At 45.1% G+C, this 18,277-nt stretch overlaps 1 protein-coding gene across 1 annotated transcript; it reads right to left on the bottom strand.

Annotated features, from left to right (window-relative positions):
• Window positions 1-2,826: 2,826 nt before the first annotated feature.
• On the bottom strand, window positions 2,827-8,759 carry LOC147737280 (uncharacterized). Its single transcript, XM_086923423.1, has 2 exons — window positions 6,831-8,759; window positions 2,827-2,886 (listed from the first exon to the last, which is right to left on the bottom strand). The coding sequence occupies exons 1-2, from the start codon at window positions 8,757-8,759 to the stop codon at window positions 2,827-2,829; spliced, it is 1,989 nt and encodes a 662-aa protein (XP_086779549.1).
• Between the last annotated feature and the right edge of the window lie 9,518 nt (window positions 8,760-18,277).

Genomic DNA, 18,277 nt, shown 5'->3' with positions numbered 1-18,277 from the left:
ATAACTTGTATTGGGGGCATTTTGCAAGGCCGAGGTCTCCTACCTGAAGGCAGTTGCAATCACGGCACGCAGAAGGGCTGGGCTCATCTCTCCTTCCCGCCTCGTTCTGAAGCCGGTGATTAGCACCGTTTGAGCAGGGGGCGTGGAAGGTCCGAGCCAGCCACTTCCAGTGTGCAGAGGAGGACGGGCAGCGCTCTAGTTGTTAGGACGCTGGGGGCGGGATAAAAGGCGGATGTCGAATCGACAGCGCAGCGGGCGGGCGCAGCGGGCCCGCGCAGCGGGCGCGACGGAGGCGTGCCTAAGTCGCGCCTAAGTCAAGCCCGTCTGCGCCCGTCCGCGGTCGAGCGCGGGCCAGGGCCATATCCCCTGCCCCAACGGTAAGGCACTTAAATTGGAGTAGGTCGCAGCTGCTGTCCCTCCGTAATGCCACCCCAAGCTCCTGCCTGCACAGTATGAGGGTGGAGGAGAATGCGGGTTGTGGGCACTGTCATTTTGCCTACAACTTGGAAACATAAGCTGGATGTTTACGATTTGCACATTGAGAAGCAGTGGGATCTCGTGTTTCTCACGGTAACTTGGCTTGATGATTGCTCGGCCCCTGATGTTATGGAGGCGTTACCGGAAGGCTACACTATGATTAGGCTGGATAGACCTACCGGCAGAGAAGGGGGGATAGCTATCGTAGCCAAGCAACGCTTACGATGCCACTTAGAGTACATCGCCATTATGGATAGCGAGGCGGGTATTTTTACCATTAAGGTGAATGATGGCTACACTATGAAGGGCCTCCTGATTTATAGACCCCCGGGGCCCTCTTGCCAGGTTTGAGGACAGCCTAGTAGAAGGCATTATAGAGGCTGCGCTGCGCAGGGATAAGTTCCTGGTGCTAGGGGATCTTAACATGCATTTGGACGACCCCACAGATAAAGCCGCCATGGACCTCTGCCAAGAATTACGTGCCCTTCAGTTAGATCAGAAAGTAAAAGATCCCACCCACCAGCGAGGCCACTTACTGGACCCCATATTTGCCAACTGGGGGGAAGTAGATGCTCTGACTCCTATACCTATACCTATGGTCGGACCATCACCTGGTACCTTTTACCATACGGATCCCAGGGGTTAGATTACCAGAGCCAGCTCCTTTGAACCACCCGAGGCGGAGATGGGCCACTTTCTCCCAAGCTAAGTTCAGTGCGGCACTTATTAGAGGGGGGAGTCCAGGGGGGGATGATGTGGAAACACCTAACACTAGCCTAAGTAAGCGCATTACCGGGGCGCTAGACTGTACTGCCCGACTCTCCCTGGCAAAATTGGGTTGCCGTACTCAAAAAACGGCCCATGGTTTAGTGATGAGCTTCGGGTGGCTAAAGCCGTACTTAAGCGCCCTGAAAGGCAGTGGCGGGTGGCATTTGCCACGCATGTCAAGGAGGAATATTTAACTGGGAGGCATACTTATCATGGGTTAATTAGGAAGGCATAGGCGCTACTGATGGCGGTGGAAACCATACGCCAGGGAGTGGATGAGGGCCAGACTATGGCTCTCATCCTTTTGGACCTAAGTGCAGCATTCAACACTGTACTCATACCACCTTGCTACAGTGTCCGAATGATTGAGGGATATCAGGGGCTGCGCTTGAATGGATCCAGTCTTTTTTGACAGGGAGAGACTTTCAGGTTCGACAGGGAGACTGCTACTCGAAGGAGATTGGTTTGGGCCAGGGCGTGCCTCAGGGCTCGTCCCTGAGCCCAACCTTATTCAATCTATATGTCTCTAATGTGGCGTCTCGTCGAAAGCCACGGCCTGCACATAGTGCCTATGCAGATGACACGCAGCTGGTCATCTCCCTATCGCGCGCGCCCAGTCTAGCGGCAGACAGATTCAGAGCCTTAGTTACTACTGGCTCAGGGGAACCCAAAGCTGCAGTCGAACCTAATATAGCAGCACAAATGTGGGAAGATCACTTCGGGAAACTCTATGCAGATGTCCTCGAGAATACTGATGCTACTGTTGCAACACTCCTCTCCCTCCCTGGAGATATTTTGGAGTTCACGCAAGGGGAAGTGGAAAGCGCAATAGATGGCCTAGCGATGGGTAAGGCCCCCGGCCTTGATAAATTACCTGGTGACCTTTTTAGGTCCCATCCAGAGATCTGGGCGCCTTACCGTCACATCCTTTTTAACTCACTTGCACGTGGTATGGCGATCCCCTGCACTTGGCTGGGGGCAGAGATAGTCCCTATCTTTAAGAAGGGCTGTCCTCTGCTCCCATCCAACTACAGGCCGATCAGCCTTATAGATGTCCCCCAGAAGATCTATTCGCGACTCCTACTGGACCAACTGATGGGCTGGATGGAGGAAAATGAAATCTTAAGTCCTCTCCAGGCTGGTTTTAGGAAAAATACGTCCACCATGGATCAAATCTTCCGCCTAGTTCTCCTCTTCTGGAAAACGGTGACCATCGAGGGCGGGAGATTGTACATGGTGTTCGTGGACCTAAAGTCAGCATTCGATCTGGTACCGCGAGGAAAGCTCTGGGAGGTCCTGAAGGAGTTGGGAGTGCCCACTAATTTACTCCAGGCTATAATTAGACTGCACCAGGGCAACTTCGCCCAGGTACGCTGTGGGCGGGGCGGAGCACTGACAAATAGGTTTCCTGTTTCCCGGGGGGTCAGGCAGGGCTGCGTCCTTGCCCCTACTCTTTTTTGCCTATATGTGAACAGCGTCATCTCACACTTAGCTAATGTCGGGGATAATGACGCCCCAGTCTTGGCAGGCAGGAGGGTACCAGCAATCATGTTTGCTGACGACACCCTCCTGCTTTCCAAATCACCCATGGGAATCCAGAGAATCCTTGATGGCTTCGATCTCTTCTGCAGGCAGTATGGCCTGGAGATAAACGCAGGGAAGACCAAATACATGATTTTTAACCCCTCCTCTACAACCAGATCTAACCCATCCCTAAATTCTACGGTCCTAGAGAGGGTTAAAACATTTCAGTATTTGGGTGTAACCCTCCAAGAGAACCTCTTATGGGGCCCACAGATCGCAAGCTCGCGATTAAGGCTCTCTCAACTCTCCAGGGCTATTTTAAAGGTTATTAACACCTCAACATATAAACCTATAGCTCCTGCAGTTGAGATGTATAAAGTGCAAGTGAAACCTGCCGCACTTTATGGTAGCGAGCTATGGAGGCACCAAGCGGCAACTGAGTTGGTAAGTGCCGAAAATAGCTTTATGAGGCGTCTTTTGGCCCTCCCAACTGCAACTCCCCTGCTTCCCTTACGTCTTGACCTGGGTTTACCTTCCATCAGGGAGGATCTCAAATCCAAACCCATAAGATTCTGGCATAGACTCTGGTCAACAAAGGAGCTTAGTCACTATAGGCAAGATCTTGTACATGTTATGAACTTAAACCACAATGACAAGATCCCCTGGCTAGCCTTTGTTAAAAAAGAATTGTTTAGGCTTGGCTTTAACGAGCTGTGGGTGACTCCAGAAATTGGTTGTAATAAGGTCTCCAGGAAAAGACTAGTGGAAGTATACAAGGAACTAAATCTTGCATCCCACATGACTGCACTTAACATCGGCTCCTTAACTCATTGTTTTACCCAATCCAAAAACTCTTACAAATTTGAAACTTTTTTGGATTTTATCTATCCGATCATGGCAAGGAAGCTGTTTATACAGTGGCGGTTTGGCTCCCTACCTATTAAATCCTTCACTAGTAAATGGACCAATGGAGGGGATAAACTATGCCCCGGCTGCAACCTGTGCGATGAGGAGGAAATCCACGTTCTGTTTTTTTGCCCCACCTATAAATCCCCAAGGAAATATTGGTTGGTGCCTTTATGCAGGAACATGGCTATAAGGAACTGTTTGACATCCTACAGAATATTGAAATCTGACCCCTCCCCCCACATTGTTTTTGCAGTTTCAAAATTTCTCCTTGCCATGTGGCGTATTAGGTCCAAGTTGGTTAAGGATAAACCAATATAGAATGAATGTCCTTGCCATTCCCCCACTGTAACCTATGGCTTCTGTTGGTAAATGCCTTTTATATTGTCTATTTTATTCTCATGGCATGAACTGTGTTGTTCCCTGTTTATGTATTTTATCTATTCGACTTTCTTTTTTTTAATGTTACTTGCACTTATTCACATCAAATGATGATTTTTATATTGTTGTATGTATTTGCATGTATCTTTTATGGTCTAAATGGCCGAAATAAAGATTTTTGGATTGGATTGGATTCAGAGCCTGCATGCAAGAGCTGGCTACCTGGATGTCCGCCAATTGCCTAAAGTTAAACGGCAGCAAGACTGAGGTGCTCGTGGTGGGGGGGGCCGTCTGTTTGGTCATCGGCGTGGTGGCCACCCTGTCTGGGGGATGCTCCCACACCCTGCCAGGAAGAGAAAAATCTTGGGGTGTGGTTTGACGCCGATCTGTCTTTTGGACCTCAGATAGGCCGTGTGGTGGGGGTATGCTTCGGCGTCCTGAAAAGCCTGCAGAAAGTTATCGATCTTATTCCAACGGCAGCCCGAAGGACGCTGGTGCACACCCTTGTCACATCGCGCCTGGATTATGGCAACTTGCTTTATCTGGGGGCCACTGGAAAGGCCATTAACCGCCTCCAGGTGCTGCAAAATGCAGCGGCCCGCTTGGTCTTGAAGCTTCCTAAAAGATCGCCGTCTAAGGCAGCCCTCCAGGCCCTTCACTGGCTCCCAGTAAGGAGCAGGGTTGAGTTTAAGACTCTCCGTACGTGCCACCACATTTTGTGCGGTAAGGCACTGGCTTCGCTCAAGGGCCTGGGCACCCAGTACGCGCCTGTGCGCGCTCTGCATTCCTCCTGTACAGGGCTAATGAAGGTCCCCAGGATAAAAAAGGCACGCATGGGGGGTAGGTCCTTTAGATATCTGGCCGCGAAAAGCTGGAATGCCCTACCACTGGAACTTCGCCTGTAGCCCTCTGAACTTGGCTTCAGGAAGAAGTTAAAGACTCACCTCTACACGCAGTAAGCCGGGCCGACTTTGGCGGCTGTGACTCTGTTGATTCCACTCACTACAGCGCGGGGACACGCCGTTGCGCGTAACCAGGCGCTCTACAAATTTCCCTTATTATTATTATTATTATTATTATTATTAGTGCGCCTGGGAAGTGCTTCTTTGAGTCTCCGCTTGTCACTTCTGTAGCAGAATGACGGCGACACTGAGCTGCATGTTGTCTCCTACTCTGCTTTAAAGTTGAAGGACCCAGTCTGGTGTGTGGGAAATATTCACAAGATGAGGAATCTGCAGGTAAAGGAGTATCGACCAGAAAGAGCGTTATCGAAGGCAAGTAACTGGTGTGTTATGTTTTCCTGCTGTTGTATATTATCCCATTTTGGGTGGTGAACTCCGCTGGCAGAGTTTTCCGTACTCCGCGGAGCTCACATAGTTCCTAAAAACTCCGCTCCGAGGAGCGTAGCAAGTTTTTTTCAACGCTCACACTCTTCAACGCTATGTGCTGGAGCGAGGAAAATCCACCTCCTGATGAGATTTTTCCTTGCTCGCGGTCGCCATGGTCTAGTTGGCGAGCAAAATCAACCTCCTGGCGAGATTTCTCAAAGCGGGTCGTCGGATTTCTCAATGCAAGTGGTCGTGGCCGGTCACACCACTCGCATTGAGAAACCTTCCTTCGCATTGACAAAGCGGCCACTTGAGGAGAAGCAGCTGCACCCTCTTGTGCTGCACATGGTGTCTTTCGCAATTATTTTTACAGGGCGGGACAAACAACAGGAGATCAAAATCATCACGAACGCCATGACCCTTACGCACTCTGATGCTTGCGGAAATCTGAGTAGACCGCCAGAGTTTTTTTGTCACTTTGCGAAGTTCTTCATTGAGGAACTCCGCATAGGCTTAATCTTACCATGAAAATATAGATACCAGTCATATGTTAAGAAACAAGGGTGAGTAGAAACCTTTTGAGTGAAGTAAAATTTAAGACGTTAATATTGTGATTTTTTTTGACATTTAGTTGATTTTTGCAAGCACTAACACTTCTCTGTGTTAAGTAAAGACCTTGAGAGTTTTGTAACTTTCAGATACTCAAATTGTGGATTCGTCGCAATTAAAAAATAATTACAGGCCTGAAATTTCTTTGGAGGGTGCATGCGGGCAGCCTAAGTTATCCTGCAAGAGTTTCTTGATGAATCCTATTGCAACTACAATATGTGCTCTCTCATGTAAAGTCAGGTTGTTAGAAGCTTTTCTGCAACTCAAGATACGCCTTACTTTTCACCTGGTGTGGATGCATTTCTCATGTTTAGTGAGATCTCCCTTCTGAGTAAAACGTTTCTGGCTTTCCCCTCCTGTATAAGGCTTTAGTCCAGTGGGAATTCTCTCTTGTGAAGTGACATTGTATTCGAGACTAAACCTTATCTGACATTCAGAACACACATAAGGCATTTTTCCCCCGTGTGAGTTCGCTCATGTCAAGTGAGAAGTAATTTGTAACCAAAACGTTGCTAGAATTTCGAGCACTCATAATGTTTTTCCCCAGAGTGGGATCTCTCATGAAGCATAACTCTGTCTTTCAGATTCAAACTTTTATGGCATAAGGATTTTCTCCAGTGTGGAGATTCTCATGGTGAGATAGCGTTTTTCTTTGCAGCTTTTCTGGCATTCAGAGCACTCATAAGGTTTTTCATCAGTATGGAGTCGCTTATGGTTAGTGAGGCTGTGCCAATCAATAGGAATTTCTGGCATTCACCGCATTGGTAATGTTTTTCCCCTGTGTGCGTCTGCTCATGTAGAGTGAGATTGCGTTTAAAATTGATTCTTTTCTGGCACTTGGAGCACTGAATTATTTTGATGGTGTGTTTTCTTATGGCGCTTGTAAAAATCTCTACCTCTGAATCTTTTCTGACATTTAGAGCACTGATAATTTTTTTCTCTAGTGTGGATTCTCACATGTTCAGCGAGATGATATTTTTGGCTGAAACATTTTAGGCATTCGGAGCACTGATAAGGCTTTTCTCCAGTGTGGATTCTTATATGGTAAGTGAGACTGCCTTTTTCCCTGAAACATTTCTGGCATTCAGAGCACTGATAAGGTTTTTCCCCAGTATGGATTCTTATATGCTGAATGAGACTGATTTTTTCACTGAAACATTTGTGGCATTCAGAGCACTGATAAGGTTTTTCCCCAGTGTGGGTTCTTATATGCTGAATGAGATTGCTTTTTACACTGAAACATTTGTGGCATTCAGAGCACTGATAAGGTTTTTCCCCAGTATGGATTCTTATATGCTGAGTGAGACTGTTTTTTTCACTGAAACATCTCTGGCATTCAGAGCACTGATAAGGTTTTCCCCCAGTGTGGAATCTCACATGTGCAGTTAGAAGTGATTTAAGTCTGAAATCTTTTGGGCATTCAGAGCACTGATAAGGTTTTTCCCCAGTGTGGGTTCTTATATGCTTCGTGAAACTGAATTTGTTTATGAAACATTTCTGACATTCAGAGCACTGATAAGGTTGTTCTCCTGTGTGGGTTTTTATATGCACTGTGAGAAAGCGTTTTTCACTGAAACATTTCTGGCATTCAGAGCACTGATAACGGTTTTCCCCAGTGTGGATTCTTATGTGCAGTGTGAGACTACTTTTTGTACTGAAACATTTCCGGCATTCAGAGCACTGATAAGGTTTTTCCACAGAGTGGGTAAATGCATGTTTATATAGAGTCGATTTGAAACTAAACCTTTTCTGGCATTCAGAGCACTGATAAGGTTTTTCCCCAGTGTGGATTCTCATATGTGCAGTTAGAGTTGATTTACGGTTGAAATGTTTTGGGCATTCCGAGCACTGATAAGGTTTTTCCCCAGTGTGGAATCTCAAATGTGCAGTTAGAAGTGATTTAAGTTTGAAATGTTTAGGGCATTCAGAGCACTGATAAGGGTTTTCCCCAGTGTGGGTCCTTGTATGTTCAGTGAGTCTGATTTTGTAACTGAAACATTTATGGCATTCAGAGCACTGAAAAGGTTTATACCCAGTGTGGGTTCTGATATGCCGAGTGAGACTGCTTTGGTCACTGAAACATTTCTGGCATTCAGAGCACTGAAAAGATTTTTCCCCAATGTGGGTTCTTATATGCCGAGTGAGACTGCTTTGGTCACTGTAACATTTCTGGCATTCAGAGCACTGATAAGGTTTTTCCACAGAGTGGGTTAATGCATGTCGAGAAAGACTTTGTTTGTTACAAAACCTTTCTTGGCATTCAGAGCACTGATAAGGTTTTTCCCCAGTGTGGGTCCTTGTATGTAGAGTGAGTCCTCCTTTGTCACTGAAACATTTCTGGCATTCAGCGCACTGATAAGGTTTTTCACCAGAGTGGGATCTCATATGTTTAGTGAGTTTAGATTTACGGCAGAAACTTTTTTGGAATTCAGCGCACTGGTAAAGTTTTTCCCCAGAGTGGGTTAATGCATGTTCATTTAGAGTCGCTTTGAAACTAAAGCTTTTCTGGCATTCAGAGCACTGATAAGGTTTTTCCCCAGTGTGGATTCTCATATGCTCAGTGAGATAAGATTTACGCCTGAAAGTTTTTTGGCATACTTTGCACGGAGAGTGGTTTTCCCCAGTGTGGATTCTCATATGCTCAGTGAGATAAGATTTACGCCTGAAAGTTTTTTGGCATACTTTGCACTGAGAGTGGATTCCCCCAGTATGCATTCTGTCAAATTCTGTGAGATAAGATTTATGGCTGTGTCTTTTTTGGCACATGTAACTTTTCCCCCCAAATTAGGTTATTTTGCCTTCATTGAGGTGGTTTTGAACACTGAATTTGGTCTCACAGTCCGTATTTTTATAAGGTGTATATCTAGTGTTAATATCTCTGCGATTAGTTTTCTCTTGCTTATATGCCACGGTAAGAGGGAACCCGATTTTAGAGTCAGGCTTGTTTAGATAATGTTCAGCATTTATCTCTAAAAGAAATTGTGTGTAATCTTCTTAACACTTGAATTGAGCAAACTATGTCTTGAAGCAGCCCTGTAACACCTGTCGAAATGTTTCTAGCAGATAATAGTCTTTAGGTTATAGCCTATCCGGCAGCAACTTATTTTGTGACTGAAGATTTTCTCAAATCTATTTGTATAGGTTCTTAACAATGCAGTGATAAGGTGTTAGTCTGGTATTTAATAATTAAACTGATAAGTACCTTTTTGCACTGAAGTAATGGCAGTAACTGAGGGTGTTAGAACATGCATAGTACTATTGTGGATCACCAGTTGCAGAACATCAGTTCCTTTTACCCTTTCTTTGTTTGGTGTAAGGTAAAGATTTGTAGTTCTGAAGACGAGGATGTATTTACATTACCTATAGCACAACTGTGCTCATTTAATCCATTTTTATCTTTAACAGTTTTACATATCATTCACGCACAGCAGATAATGTTGAGGCTATTTACATAGAATTACAGAACAGTACACAATAAAAAGGAAACAATCTGAGATGGTTATGAACACAATAAAGTGGTGAATTTGTAAGTTTTTCGCAAGAGTGAGCAGAGTGTGTCATGGTTTTCTACCCAGAGGCAGATAGTCTCAAACTTGCGTAACTGGTTAAAAACGGTTGTTGAACAAAGGTGATTTTCCAATCTTTCGGTTGTTAACGTGTCAGCTTCGGAGTCTTCTCACAGTGTCTCTTCTTTGATGGTCTGCAGAAGAAACCTTTTGTTATAACTTTCTTTTATGCAATGTGTGTTTCCTATCTGGAATTACATGATGTTTTAGATGAACGTTATTCTGTGCACTGATATGGCTTTGCTCTGGGTTAATGAAATACTAAATTAGAGACTTCACTTACAGGTATAGTACTTTCCTCAGCTCCCACTTCCTCGCCACACCTAGATTTTGGAAATTGTTTAAACGTAGAAGGCTGGATGTCCTTCAGTTTTTCAAAATAATCCTTCTTATGGCACTGACTTCAGTTGCCTGGTGCTAAATCTTGCTTTCTTCGTGAGTAATTTCAATCACCTATAGTATTAAAATTAAACAGTTAATACATGAAAATTTCCAAAAATATTATTTACAAGCCAAATCAATGCAGAGTTGCAGAATTTTGAAAATGTTGAGCTGTTTTTCAGACAGAGCCGAGTGTAGAATGGTAGCCTGAGAGTACTTGGATGTAGGAGTGAGGATTTATAGAATTTTCAACATTTTATTAAGCTCACAAAGGATACATGCACCCTATGGACTTGTAACATGCTCCATTTCTATGCCTGTGCCCAGACTTTGCACTAACATCAAGTGCGTGTTTAGGGTGTCGGTGTGCGTAGCATAAATGCAATGTGAGAGTGCCACAGAGTAAACTGCATCTCCTGCCTGCCAGTTGTGTATGCAAGTGGGACCATCTATCCCTCTTTTATACCCTAGTTCAAAGTCCTCTGATACCAAGGAATAAAGTGCTCTACAAAGTACTCAGGTGCCTGCTGTGACACCAGGGCTGGTGTCAGCCTATCTAAGTTGAGGGGACATCACCTTCAGGCTGAATTACTTAATGGAGAAGCTGTGTACCTGTCCTGAAGAGCCTAGAAGTCTGCCTAGAAGCCTGCCTGTCTGGTAAGAAAGGGAAGGGAGGACAAGGCTGTCCTGGAAGAAGCAAGGTCTGACACATCCTCGTTATCTGTAGGGCGGGCCGGAAAGCCATCCAGCAGGACCAGCTAGTCTGAGGGATTTCCCGCCCCGCCAAGACTCTCCCAACAGTTCAAGGAAGAAAATAAATCTCTACGACAAAGTGATTGTTGAGGCCCAGTTGGACCATTGTGTGCTGCCAACGGCGTGTTCAAGGTTGCATTTGCCAAATTCCTAACACAACAGGGTCTGAATCTACAAGATTCCTGGAGAGCATGTTTTGGGCTTTTATCTGCTGAATTTCTGACTGCTCTGTGTCAGAGGTCCATGAGGGACTACAACTACTCCAGTGTCGAACACCCTGTCTGAGCTTACGCCTGTGGTCCTGCCGGCCATAGTGTGGGCTCAATTGCTGACGGTCGGTCCTCCAGAGAGGCTGCACTTACAGACAGGCCAGGTGTGACTGCTACCTTGGGACTGCTGATCTTCAGGCAAAACAAAGTAAACCAGTCAATTTGAACAAGAGATTAATTTGGATGAGTGTTGACAATGAACTCATCTAATGTTCAACATGTGAAAATACACTTGTTTTAAATGGTTATTTCAATACACAAAAACAAAAAACCAAAGGCAATGGGGTATCAATACCCAAATCCTAATTCACCAATACAACATGAAAAATGACGCTTTTAGACAACAATCAGACAATAGACAACATATAGAAGTGATGAGGCTAGTGAAAAACCTCTGTTTCAATTCAAATTGTTTCAACTAAGGCCTATTGCAGAATCTCTGCTCTAATCATAGATAGGCCTATACATACAAATGAAAATATGCCAATGTAGAAATATCTTTTTCCATATACGACCACACACTGAATTTATATTTACAGATTATCAAAAGAAGGGAGGTTGGTCGCAAAACAGAATAAATCAGAAAAGAGGAGAAGGGGGGGGTCGACGCGTTTCCTGCATCCAATTTTTTGAAAAAAACAATCCATCAAAATTGGCATTTAGTAAAAGAAATCAACGAACAGCTAAAAGAAGTGCCACTTTTTGCCTTCAAAAAAGACACAAGTATAGCCAATCAGATCGTCAGAGCGGCCGTACCCAAACCCAAGACAATGACTCTACGAGACTATGTAAGCCTACCCCCCATCACAGGCCATCACAAATGTGGCACTTGCTTATGTTGCAATTCAACTATCGAAGGTGACCTTTTTCAACATGAGGGTGTGTCATGGAAGCATGAGCATTTCACTAATTGCAAAACGCGGAATATAGTGTATGCCATCACCTGTACTTGCAACAAGCTATACATTGGAAAAACCAATCAAGAAGCCAGACATAGAATGTCACAACATAAATCTCGTATAAAAAAGAAAGTACTAACAGCTCCACTTGTCCAACACTGGATTGATGAATCTCATGGGGATGAGGATTTCAAATGGACAATTATATCAAAAATAGAACCAGATCCACGAGGTGGCGATTTAGAGGCCAAGTTAAGACAGAGAGAAGCTATGCTAATTCTTAAGTTTAATACCACCATTACAGGCTTGAATGAGATGTCCGAACTATATCATCTGTGAGTCTAACTGTACAACTGATGTCAGCCCTCATTTTCCGACTAACTGAGCATATGATGTAGCCCTCAATTGTTGACACCCCCCTCCCCCTCCCCCCCTTTTGACCAAATTAAAATACCCTCCTATAGTGGTATCACATAACCCAATTTTAAAAGGCACTTCCCGTTTTTCTAAAGAGTTTCTACTGTAACCAAAGGATATACACACCCCATCGTGTTGGGCTTCCGAGCGTTAGAACTCCTACTCCCATGAAGACGTTGGTGATTACACGATAACAACCATGGTTTATAGAACAATGAAATACCCAGATCTGTCATACAAACTAAGCATTGGGCGTCCGACGCGCACATGGATTAATCGTTGGCTCACTGCCATTCGGAATACGGAACCGCGAATTACTCTCGCATTGGAGTGACTTCAATAGTCAGTGGAGACTACATCTCCCATGAACACCGCGTTCATTTTATAATCACTTCCGGCTCAACACGGAATTGAATATGCCAAACTATACGGCGTCTTCCATACGAGAGAGCGAGGAGCAAGTTAAGGAGGATAGAGCAATCACTGAAGGTAATTGACGCGGCTCCTGCCCATTGCCCCACTTCACGGCACCTCGCACGAGCGCAACTTATTTTGTTACATACACCCTTTTCAACTTACGTTGTTCGCAGGTTGTTATTCACTTTACACACTTTGACCATGTGTAACCATTCGCCTATAGAAGTCTCGATTTTAACTAGAATACTGGATTCGTTTTCTTTTGTAATGGAATTTACCGGTTTGCAGTACACGCCTTTTCAATCACACGCTCGTTTGCTTTTTTCAGGAATCGCTTACAAATTGATTGAAAAGTTGGGTCACAATTCCCCTTTTTCCCATCAAATTTACTTTTGGACTATCTAAACAAGCACTCATGTAAGTTGCTTTCATCTTAAATTCATTGTACCAATAAGCCTGAATTATCCTTAAAAATACGTTAACTGACTTAGAATGGCCCATTCTTTGTGTTCCAGACTTTAAGAGTTGAACATTGTTACTTGGAAATACAGGTATGATACAAGATCGTGCTGATCAGTATGCGAGTTGAGGGTCTCTCATGTCTGGTATTGACTGAGTGTCTGTTTATTTATGTTTTTCAGATCATGTCTGTTGGTCCTGAAGAGAATCCCTGAATTAAACAGGGATTCGAAACGTGTCGACCCCCACCCCCCCCCCACACCCCCCTTCTACTCTTTTCTGATTTATTCTGTTTTGCGACCAACCTCCCTTCTTTTGATAATCTGTAAATATAAATTTAGTGTGTGGTCGTATATGGAAAAAGATATTTCTACATTGGCATATTTTCATTTGTATGTATAGGCCTATCTATGATTAGAGCAGAGATTCTGCAATAGGCCTTAGTTGAAACAATTTGAATTGAAACAGAGGTTTTTTACTAGCCTCATCACTTCTATATGTTGTCTATTGTCTGATTGTTGTCTAAAAGCGTCATTTTTCATGTTGTATTGGTGAATTAGGATTTGGGTATTGATACCCCATTGCCTTTGGTTTTTTGTTTTTGTGTATTGAAATAACCATTTAAAACAAGTGTATTTTCACATGTTGAACATTAGATGAGTTCATTGTCAACACTCATCCAAATTAATCTCTTGTTCAAATTGACTGGTTTACTTTGTTTTAAAAGCAAGTAAAAAGAAAAAAGAAAATAATAATTCAATGAAATAAATTATCTTTTATAAGATTTCAGACTGAAATAGTGGTCTTTGGGTTGAGTAAACTTCTGCTCAACACCTTGTTAAAAGCACAAATTATTGCACAGTACTGGCAATTTCTTTGTTCATTTTGTATCTGGCACAGCCTTACTGTGCTTTTGCCAAAACCCTCTTTGTTACACAGATCTTCAGGCAAAGGCAAAGAAAAGACAGAGTGGGTGCCCTACTGAATGCAGCCTTACATCCAGGACAAAAGCGCTCCACAAAAGCCTGCTGGTGGGTCACTGCTCTCTCAGGCGTTCAGGCGTGCCATTCAAGTGCCGGGAAACAGGAAAGAGACCCAGACAAGACTGACTCATCCTGTGGAAGGACAAGACGCTTACGACAGAGCATATACGCATTGGGGTGACTGGAGTGACAGAACTGCACCTAAACTATATTCATGGTACTCCTAAATGCCCCTAGAGGGGAAGAGGGTATCAGAACCGGACACACCTGTCTATAGCACATGGTAGTCTGGCATGCCTGCATCTTCCTTTCACCCAGACTGTCCATAAAGTTGATTTTAGAGCTGCTACGCACATAGCAGGGGGAATCTCAGACCATTCTCTGGTGGAGGTGCAACTCGATGGTCCGGTTGTGGACTTCATCCTACCCCCAAGGGTTGATCCGTGATATTTAAAAGACAAGACGTACAAAGCTCGTATGAGAGATAGAGCAGAATTCTATTTTAAGGAGAACGGGCGGCCTGTTGAATCAGCTTGCATGCTACAGGGTGAATTTAAGGCAGTGATTCGCTGCCAGACACAAGCCTTGATTGGGAGAATGTCGAAGGAACGTAAATTGAAGTGCGAGGCTCAGGACAAGGAATGTGCTTTCCTGGAAGTTGGGTTGGCAAGTGGGGAATCAATTTCTCTCCGATTACACCATCAACTGAAGCAGCACACATTTAGAGCACTAATTGAAAATAGCGTGCACTCATGCGCTGGCTACCCAGAATTATCTCTATGATGTCGGTGATAAAGCCAATGAGTTGCTTGCATGGTTAGAGAGACAAGACAAAAGGACGGAACTGGATCCTTGAGGACACTGACAACAAGGGGACGGAAATACTGGGAGAGACTTCCTGAAAGACCTGACCCTGTCAATGCTAACGAATGAGGACCGAGACGCACTAGACCAAGACCTGACAGTAGACTGAATAAATAAGCCAACAGGAACCTTGCAAACAGGGCACGCGACGGCGCCTGATGAGCTCCCCTTAGAATTATATAAAAGCATGAAGGATAAAATCAGGGAGTGCCTTCAGAGGAGGTTTCAGACTGCCTGAAAATAAGGGTGTCTCCCGGAGGACCAAAGAACGTCTGAGGTGGCGGTCATCTCAAAAAGGACAAACCAGCAACTGAGTGTGGGTCTTATAGACCTATCTCCCCGCTTAATTTTAAGACTAAGGTCCTTGCGTAGGCCCTGGCGATCTGCCTGCGGACAGTAATTGCAACAATGGTTCATCCTGATCAATCGGGCTTTATGCCACACCAGGGAACGCGCGTAAATCTCCGACACCTTAATGGAGTACCATATGCAACAGGGGATTCCTTTGCTGAACCAGTGGCGCTGCTGTTAAGCTCTTGTATGTGGCCCCTCTAGCGAGCATGCGCCTCAATAATACTGTCTACCGAGTCTTTGCCGTCCGACAGGGATGTTCCTTGTCTCCTATGCTCTTCACACATGTTTGGGTTCACTAGGACCTCTCATATAGGGTATTCCATTTGATCAGGAGTGGGATGTGAGAATCTCCGTCTACTAAGACGTTTTGTTATATGACACATAGCCAGCCTTCTCGAGTGAACGAATCCTACACATTTTTCACATACTTGGAGATTATTCAGGAGATAATATCAACTGGAAGAAGTCCTTAATATTCCTGATGGTTGCAGGGACCCTGCGGCTGCACTCTAGTTGCACAGTTCGGGTGGCACTACATGGCTTTAAATATTTGGTTGTGTTCATTACAAGAGAGCACAGGCAGGAAAACACTCCCGAAATTAGACAGTCTTCGCTGGGATCCCCCACACTTGCGGGCACTCCCCCTCTCCTTACTGGCCCGGGTGGCCCTATTTAAAGTGATGACCCTCCAGGGTCTCCTGTACATTGTGCAAAAAATTCCTTTAAGATCCCACCGGACATTTTCTTTCAAAAGGTAGATTGAGAACTTCGGCTCCTGTTGTGGGATGGTGGCACGTCACGATGAGTAAGTTGCAGAGGGGAGTTTATTAAGGTGGACTGGTGGTTTGGAGCATTCACAAGTATTACTGGGCCACGCAGCTGGGGGCAGTAAACAACTGGGTTTTTGTGGACTGTGAGGATCCTGCTTACCGGGTAGATAGATTGGCCATAGGCAAGAGAGGTTACCCCACTGTATCGAAGAAAGTATGAGTGCACCCTACCTACTCATACCCAAACAGTGGTAAGGGTGTGGAGAGAGGCTACCAAGTATTTAGTAAGGTAAGCTGACTGAAATTACTCCACTGTATGGTGGTGATCTCATAAGTGCAGTGGGAGTATTGCAGGGCTTCACAAAATGGGGATTGATTAGCTTAGAGTGGCCGGGCGATGTGTGGGGGGACAGGCGCTTGTGTCCATCACGATCCCTAACAAAAGTATGAATTAGGTGACTAAAAATGGTTCTGACATTTGCAGGTGGCCACGCTCTGCTAAGTCACATCCGGGAAGGGGGGCAGTTGCCTGATGCATCCCCACTGGAGGACCAGCTGCTAATTGATCTCCTGACCAAAAAAGCAATCTCAACCATCTATAGGAAGTTGATCTACAATTCTCTGGATCCCTTGGGGACCCGGAGAGCTGTGCGGGAGAGGGATCTAGGCACGCTTGGCGATGGCGATTGGGTTGAGGCCATTCAGGGTGTCAGGGAGTTGGCAATTAGAACTCATTTTTGTCTAATTTAACTACAGATACTGATACTGCCAAATTAATGACCCTGTTTACATTAAAGGGCAGCTTGAACTCAGAGCTCAACAACAGACTCGATTGAATAAATGACCAGCACACTGCTTATCTTGCCAAGACACAGGTACTTTGTAAATCTCTTTTTATTGAACAAGTGCTCAATCGATAGTGTTGACACCGAAAATACGGAGCACATTAGTGAGAGTGATTAGACCAAAAACACAAAGTCTGCAAATATAGAGTGAGTAACATAACCAAGGTTCTGGAGGTCGCTGGGCTGCAAGACGACTTGCCTTTTGGTTCTGGATAACCCAGGGATGGAGACAGGCCAGTAGGACTGGGACCAAGACAATAGTTCTCTACAGATCTTCACCAGCAGAGAAGGCTGCAGTGCCCTTAGGTCGCCAAGAATTGAAATTTCTCCTGTTGTATCTAAGGTTTCCCACCTGTCCTTGCGCCTAAAAGGGGGTGAGGACAGGAAGATCGCTTGCTCCCTCTAACAGGAGAGGTTGGGGTCGCATTACAAAGGCGGCAAGGCCTTTGAAAATCCTTGCCACAGATGGCTCTTCCTGACCAGGGGGAGGTGTGAGCACCTCCACCCAAGAAAGGCATCGTTATCGACCTCGAAGTGCACAGGCACTCTCCCCATGAGGACAGAACACACTCTGGTGGTAGCAGGCTGGCTCAGGCCAGTCGGTGACCACACTAAGGATTGGTAGATTTTAGGGGACCCCTCTAAGGGGTACTCTGTGTGCAATTTTTTATAAATCGGACACTGCAATCAGCGCAGGTATATTTCCTAGGACAGCGAAAACTCTACAGCAGGTCTTGCTCACAGTCCTTATACTGTGACTGCCACTACTGAACATTAATCTTGAATTGTTAAACCAGGGCCAGGATCTGGACAGGAGCCAATGAACAGGAGGGCAACTCACCGGATAACAGAAGTCTTTTGTCTTCACACGCACTTAGAGAGAACAATGCCATCCCATGTATTGCATGACAAAGAGGCCACAACCCTGAGTGAAACACTCACCTCTCAGATGTGATTCGTTAATAAGAATAAAATTAACATAATGCGTCCCTGGGGACCCCACAGATACACCGTTCCTACCAGTACCATAAATTCTTGGGGTCCCGCAGGTAAACCTAACAGTGCTACAAAGGCTTAAGCGCCCTACAGGAAAATGTTTGTTAGCCCAGTGCTACAAATGCTATGTGCTCACTGCAGCAAGACTGGGCGCTCTAGGGGTGCAATTAGGTTGCTTGGCATTCATCTACCCTTAGCTAAGCCACGTGATGTAGGCAGTAGATCAGAAGTAGCTCTCACTATTGAAAAGGCGAAGACCCTGGTTTAACACAAGCACAGACATGCGGTTCGGCTCTACCAGGACATGTAGT

This window comes from Lissotriton vulgaris, chromosome 1_1 (genome assembly GCF_964263255.1).
Source record: "Lissotriton vulgaris chromosome 1_1, aLisVul1.2, whole genome shotgun sequence".
Taxonomy (NCBI): Eukaryota; Metazoa; Chordata; class Amphibia; order Caudata; family Salamandridae; genus Lissotriton; species Lissotriton vulgaris.
The sequence above is the reverse complement of the archived record's forward strand: the minus strand, read 5'-3'. Positions and strand labels throughout refer to the sequence as shown.